Raw genomic sequence first — 7,805 nt, 5'->3', positions numbered from 1 at the left:
CATAATTGTTTACATGAATGCAATGTGGGGGAGAACATCCATGGTTCCCAACTTTATTGCTTCTTGCACGACCGCGATTTTAAGTTGATGCATTCATGCACGTTTAATCATTTTCTGTCCCCAAGACCGTCACAAAATTGTTGTGCATCATAGCAATTTAGCCTAAAGTCGCTTGCTGGCTCGACATTGAGTGATTTTTGTGCACTTTTATTCAAGTTTCCGTAAATGTTGAAGTTGCAGAGCCGCTTGGTTAGAGACTTTAGCTGAAGCTTGTTGAACCTAAATGAACCATATATAACGAACTCTCATAAGTTTATGATTGACCTATTTTTATGGGGAAAAAATTAACCCACCTCATTTCGCCATAAGGTGGTGGAGTACGATTGGGGAAAAATAACAAACTTAAGAAACTAATTTGAGATCGTATAAAACGCGTACAAATCTAATCGCAACAATACAACAGTTGTTTCACTTCTTGAGGGTCAAGTTGTAGAGTATCTGCATTTTATCTCCCCATTTAAATTTCGAAAGCATTCGCAATTACATTGCAAATTCAATACCCATTCGGCCAGGACAAAACTAATGTAGTTCATCCTTTCTTTGGCATGGCAGCCAGTCTTGTGTACATTCTCGCCATAGACTGGAACCCTCTTACATCTCCTGATCGAAGAAGATTACCTGTATACAAAGTCAAACATGCCTTTAGACATCCTCCTCAAATTTATCTGTCAATGCAGGTTTAAAGTACTTCACATAAGAAGCCGCTATCTTGCTTGTGATGAAAAGGTACTTGTGCCATCTCACAACCACCTTCCCTTTTTATCATTATTTAAACTGGTTGGAGACGTCACAAGCTTGTGACTCCTCACAAATAAGAATTTTTGTAGAAGAAACATCAGCCAAGTGCTTATCTTGAATTTCAATCAAGTTTGATAATTTCAAGCAAATACTGTACACAATATACTGGGAAACGTAAAATGGTCCACAAGAATACTCGAGGTGTAATATCATTGTGAAACGTAAACCACCAATTCTTATATGAGACGGACTCACGATAAGCTTATCATGAGACCTCTCACATAAAAGAAAGTTATCCTTTTTCTTCTATATTTTTTTTCCCCTTTTTGTTAGATTCTACATACTATTCTAGTGGTTTTTGGTTATGTCTCACATTAACCGTCTCTCATAAGACTCAACAGAAATCACAAATTCTCATAGTAAGATTATTAGAAGACCAATTAGCTCAAAAATTAGATAGACCACATATGTACTAATGATACCCTTTTAATATCGTTTACGACGGTGACTACTTTATCATCAGTAGAAATCCGAGTATAACATAGTGACCGATTTTATATCATTAATGATCATTTGACAGTCGCACGTGACCATTTTAATATTTGAGTAAGAAACTATCTTGCAAGAGATATGCTGAATGTAAACAGCATACCTGAATCACAATTTAAGGGGCTGTCAGCTTCTGGATGGGCCATCAAAGCAATAATTGCTCTGCACACTGACTGAAGTGTCCACGCAGGGCTCCATGCGTTTTTTAAGATATCCAGACAAATTTCTCCAGTCTGCATGTCAAAAACAAACTCATTTTCTCAGTCATCATTGTAAATTCAGCATTAATTCACCGTCTTCTACATGCCCCATGTACCTATGTATGGATGTTGCCAAGGTATAGGGAGATTTACATTGTAAGGGAATTTTTACTGTACTTGTGCAAATATCTGACAAATCCAAGTCTAATCTTGTATAAATGTATTTCAAACTCATAGATCAAAAGGCTTGCTTGGATTGAGGGCAATTGTTACGGGGCAATTGAACAAAAACAACGAGAGGTGTTCACCTCCTACGGCAATGCACTACCCTCATAAGGGTATAATGAGTACTACTACGTCTCAACAAATTCTTTACATTTACTTTTTGGCACTATTCATGAGTAGAGAGAATTCTTTACATTTACTATGTGAGATTTTTATGAATCGTCTTAATGAGTACATTAAGAATATCAAAATTTTATAATTTTTAATAATATATAAATAAAGATATGAACAAAACAAAATGTACATACGCAAGCATGAAAAAGTAAACGTAAAGAAATGGGTGAGACTGAGGGAGTAATAGTTTCCCACATCACCCCTTCATTCCTTTACCACCTCTTTATATTCCCTTTCAACACATTCATTTAATTTTTGTATCCTTTGTTTTGAGCTCTATTAGCCTTATAACATTTGGCCCCTATCCAAGCAAACCCTAAGACATGGGTTTGTGGTCTAGAAAGGAAATACCAAAAAGACCAGAGAAATTTCTGCTAAATAACAAACATGTGTTCCAATAGTAGTCTTACCTATATGACTCAAAATTGGGAATAATTATCCGACATATATACGTGTCCAAGTGTCAGTGTTAACTACTCTTTCGAAAAAAAATCATTTTTGGCATAAAATGAAGTGTTGAGTGTATGTACACGTCCGCAGATCGAGTATGAGACCCAGTACTGAAGAAAAAATGGAAAGTCCAGGAACATCAATGACCAAAGGGAAAACAAGGGAAAGACGATTAATCTACGAATATTTGGAAATCAGAGACAATTACAAAGCACCTACCTTGAAATGGACATTTGGATGAAATATCTTTGTTAAGAAACGCACTTGTGGAGGTTGTAAAGGATATTGTTCAGGAACAGCAAATGCGAGCTGAAAAACACCACCTTCATAAGGAGTTTCTGGAGGACCCTGAACATGGATAATTTTACACAGGGTTAGTTAGATGATGATAGGGAGGGATACAATTTCCAACAGATGAGCAACTCTCTCTACCTTAATTAGAGCAGTCCACTTAAAAATATTGCTCTCATCACAAACAAGTTGAATATCTGGATCAGCAGTTTTTTCTCTCTGTACCTCTTTATATTCCTTGAACAACCTAGCTCTGGATGCCTGCAGTCAAAGTCAAGTTTCAGCTGTAACTTTGAAGCGAATATAGAAAAACCTATTTTTATGAGGATATCCATTATTTGAAGTTACATGTGATCTAGAAGGATCCAGCCAACTAGCTGATGAACCATGCCGCGTACAACTAAATACACAATAAGAAACAGCAAGTAGGACCAAGAGTGGCACCATTGGGATGTTCTCCTATCTGTAAATCTAAATCTAGCTTATATTTAACCTTTCTACATATTTTACGGGAAGTTGAGCAGTTGGAAGCGTCAAATGAAGTTAAGTTGCCAAGCCTAAAACATAAGCATTCAAAGTTTGGCTAGGCTCTAAGCCTCCAAGCAGTTTCACCACTACCTCAGCTACCCCGTCAGTCAAATACTCAAATAGAAAGACACTACGTTTCTTAAAATGAAGCAATCACGTCAGGAAACGATTCTTATTGCCAATATACCCTACATGTACTCTTCAAGCAGTATTTCGTTGACTAACATGTTCATTAATAACAGTGTAAAACTCTTACCTTTGACATAATTGAAGTAACAAATGACCTTGTTTCCCTACTTTTGACTAACACATGCTACTCAAGTCTACAATTTCTACTGGAGTTGAAATTTGAAGGACTAGGGGCACAGACAGTCAGACAACATGTTACTTTCAACAAGTTAACGATGTAACTAACTTGAGAAATTTTGGTCAAATGACAAACATCAAATAAGACCAAATGCTAAATTACTGACAACCTGCCACTAATAAAATACATGAAGGGACCAACCTAACATGAGAATAAGTAAAATAAACAAAAAGCGTAATAGGACATGCATACACAATCAAGTTTTTGGGACCAAACCTGCATATTCTTCAGAAGTGGCAAGCAATGAAAATCAAAACCTCAACTAACTTGATGAGAGACAAGTAGAGAACTAATCTGCAGGATAAGAATAAGAGTAAACATGAAAGTACAGTATTAAACATCCCTCTATGGCTCTATGTTATCGATTATACAATAGCGACCAACCTAAGGTTAGTGAAAGGAAACAACGAGTCTTAACTTGAATAGAACAGAAAGTTGTACTGTTACTACTGTACAATGGAAGAAATCAACAGTAGGGGATTCACAAACAAGCCAGACATAAATCCACGCTACCCAAATTCATTAAAGCTGATTTTTTTTTTTATCTTTCCAGTAGTAAAATAATGGGCACGATATGCAGGTTTAACAGCGCTTAGAACATATTATATGACTGATTTCCTCAGCATATGCTGATTTTAAGAATATAATTATGACAATCAATAAGCATAGAACAATTCCATTCAGCAGTTACAAGCACTCTTTGGAGAGTAGGAGAGAGTTGAGTGGTGGAGGTTTAAAGAAGGTAACAACTCCCTAGTATTAATTTCAGCAAACACTTGACACTTTACAGTCACATAACTAAACCATGTTGTCTCGTTTCATCAACTAAATGACATCACATGTTGGACTCCGCAATTCACACATGAGCAATGAATTTTTGTTTTTTTTATCAAAGTCACCGTAAGAACCAGTTGCTACAAGAGTAACATACTTAATTCAAGTCTTGTCATACCCTCTAGTGTGCCAAGACTCCCATAATATGGATTGCTACATTCACGGAAGAAGTTCAATTATATGTACTACACCACTTCTTGACCTGTGCGTCTTTTGCACGGCAAAAACTAAAAAAAATGATAGGTCTACAAACTTCAAATAGAACTTGATAAGCCTGAAAACGCCAAAATGATATTAATACTTTCTTCCTTTTCCTTCCTGCCTCCCTCCCTCCATGAACCCCTCAGAATCTATTCAATCCAGCACTGGACTCCGTTTCTAAATTTTAGCATCTCACCCTGGGAGGCCAGGGCACCTACATATAGTGAAGCAAAAGGATCCTTAATACTAAAAACATAAATGATGTAAGTGATAGCCTCAGCCCTCAGCGGCTTAAGCTACTCAATGCTACATTTTGCCTGATTCTAACCATTCTTGTTCATAGCTGAACTCCGAAACAAGGCTTCCAAAGTTTTCCCAATGAGTCCATCAATCATCATTGCTTTCGTCTCTTAGAAGGTGTAAGGGATGCAAATCCATGATGACTTCTAAGATTGTTAATGGGTCATTAGTCAATATACAAACTATCATGGCTTTCTCAGGGCTCTATATAATTTCTTCCTCACACACACTGACGCACACAACTTGTTTTATACCAACATAAGTGTATGAGAAGTTTGGGACTAAGTAGAGATGAAGTTACATCTCACGATTGACAATACAGTTGTCATAAATAACAGCGTATTACGGATAAGGTATAAAAAAACATTTTGTCAACAAGAATTTGTTTCACCAATGTACCATAACCAAATTAACTATTTTTTTATCCTCTCACACGCTCATCCAACAATAAAAATTATACCTTGATCCAACAACGTGTAGGATAAGAACAACTGATTCTTACATGTAAAAATAACATGTCGACAGAGCTTTAGGAAATTCAAAAACATCTACTCGAGCTATAAGCTATCAATCCTTCCCTCAAATTTAAGACCAGTACTTCACCCACAACCTTAAATACCTAAATACACAAGTAGACCAATATGATGATAGCAGAATCTAAGGATGAAACACATCCAAGTTCCAACAATAACAATGGAGCCTTAATCCCAAAACAGTTTTGGTGATGATACACCCAATCATACTATGAAAATTCCGCTGAGCTCAATCTTTTGGGAATCAATATAAACCAACACCTCTACATTTTACTCTTTCCTGCTTGAGTTAGTCTTGTTTAATGTGTCTTAAGGTTACAACATAGTCATTATAGGTAGCATTAAATGAACCATATAGCATGAAAGATTGCGTCTTAAGCTTAAGACAGCAATCACGACGTCTTTCATGTTACATGGTTCATTTAATGTTACCTATAATGACTCCTTATGTTATAAGTTTACAGCATAATCATTATAGGTATCATCAAATGAACCATATAGCATGAAAAATTTGTCTTAATTTTAAGACGACAATCATGGCGTCTTTCATGCTACTTATAATGATTACTTCTTATGTTGTAATCTTACAACATAGGCATTTATAGGTAGCATTAGCTGAACCACATTGTATGTTGTAAGCATAAAGACGGTTTTAAACAAGACTAACTCTTTCCTACCGCAAACATTACCCATTGTCCAAGAGTTATATACCCAATTCTGAAGTTAGGGAAAAAATACATTCTTGAACAATATAAATCAATCAAAAGAATACATTGGAATTTGGAAGGGGGAATTCAAAGAACAATCATCATCTCCATATAGTAAATTCAATAATTGCCCAAGAATATAAACAATTGAATATTCAAAATAATTAATTTAATCATAAATTCATCATCCTTGAATAAAATACCTCTATAAAAAGCCCTAAATCAATTGAATTCAAGTATAGATCTAAATATCCCACAATTGAGCTATCGGAAAACTAATTCATAATGTAAATTTCTAAATTACTATCGAAAAAGGCACAGAAAATCCTAAATGAAACAAAATTAAAGTACTTACACGAAAAATTGGGGGTTTTGTGATTGAATCGAGGTGATGCAAATTGAGGGATAAAACCGAGTAATTGATGGAAATTATTCACGGAAATATGGTGATTAGATGAAATCAGCCCTTCGATTTTTCCACCATGCGAAGATCGATTGAGCTTTAGGTTAAAGGTTTGAGATTTTTGACGATGCAAGAAAACAAAGATACGAAAAGAGTAGAGAAGTAAAGTAAGGTAGAATTGATTAATGAAATGATCGATCGGTATGTGATATGGTCTAGCCTTTCTAAGTTGGCTCGGTTTGGCCTTTCGGGTCGGGTTTTGTTGGGTGAGGCGGTTTTGAGACAGATGGTGAAATGACTTGAATTGAAGACGTACTTTGTGTTAATTTGTGGTTAATTGATAGAGACGGGAATTAGGGCTGTTTGGTTTTGTTTTCGGTTGGGTTGAGATTAGGGGCGCTCATGGGTCGGGTTGTGCTGGATTGAGGGATCGAGTCAGTGTTAGGGCGTGTTCATTGGGTCCGAGTCTAGCCCACGTAGTAGCCCTCCATGTTGAACAACCGTAGTTGAGATAGAATGATTGTATTAGGTTAAGATTTTCTTTGGTTGATATGAGTTTTGGGTCGAGTCGGGTTTGGTTTAATGTATGGTTGGGTTATAATTTGAGTTTAATATGGTTCTGGTGACTAATTGGCCTATTTATCATCGGACATTTCATCATGTATCTTTGAATTTGAAACTCGTTTAGATCCCGTGCAATATATGCACGGTATTTATAAAATTTTACTTTTTAGTGTACTCCGTATTATTTATGGATTTTAAATTGATAACTCACTTAATTTTTATGTTTCTCATCACTTTTTTAAAATTTGAGCAATAAAAATTAAAATTGTAAAAAGTCACGAAATGAATATTTAATGAAAGTTTTCTTTTTACCGAAAAATTAATGATGTTATTTTACAATATTTTTACTATTAACATTTTTTGTGCAATTTCTTATCATTAAAAGTCAATGAATTTTTGTGTACAATTATTTAAAAAAAAATGTACATTTTTTTATCATATTATAATGGAGATAAATTTATGTATAATGTGAAATAATATAGAATGTTTTAAATATTAAATTTACTAGTTTGAATACCCGTGCGTTGCAACGGGGTAATTAACTTATTTATAATGCAAAAAAAAAACGTTATAAGCGTTTAATGTTTACATTATATGTCTAATGATTTGTTTACATATTATTAAAATATCTCTTTCAAAAAAAAAAATTAATATATACGTGGGTTAACTCTTATTTATAAT

General features: G+C 34.9%; 1 protein-coding gene across 1 annotated transcript; it reads right to left on the bottom strand.

Annotated features, from left to right (window-relative positions):
* Nucleotides 1–394: 394 nt before the first annotated feature.
* LOC141596192 (protein PEROXIN-4) lies at nucleotides 395–6,791 on the bottom strand. Its single transcript, XM_074416292.1, has 6 exons — nucleotides 6,513–6,791; nucleotides 3,799–3,876; nucleotides 2,829–2,948; nucleotides 2,616–2,744; nucleotides 1,451–1,580; nucleotides 395–678 (listed from the first exon to the last, which is right to left on the bottom strand). Exons 2-6 carry the CDS (start codon nucleotides 3,802–3,804, stop codon nucleotides 590–592), a joined length of 474 nt encoding a protein of 157 aa, XP_074272393.1. The 5' UTR covers nucleotides 3,805–3,876; nucleotides 6,513–6,791; the 3' UTR covers nucleotides 395–589.
* Between the last annotated feature and the right edge of the window lie 1,014 nt (nucleotides 6,792–7,805).

Source organism: Silene latifolia, chromosome 8 (genome assembly GCF_048544455.1).
Source record: "Silene latifolia isolate original U9 population chromosome 8, ASM4854445v1, whole genome shotgun sequence".
NCBI lineage: Eukaryota > Viridiplantae > Streptophyta > Magnoliopsida > Caryophyllales > Caryophyllaceae > Silene > Silene latifolia.
This window is presented reverse-complemented; position numbering and strand designations above follow the sequence as displayed.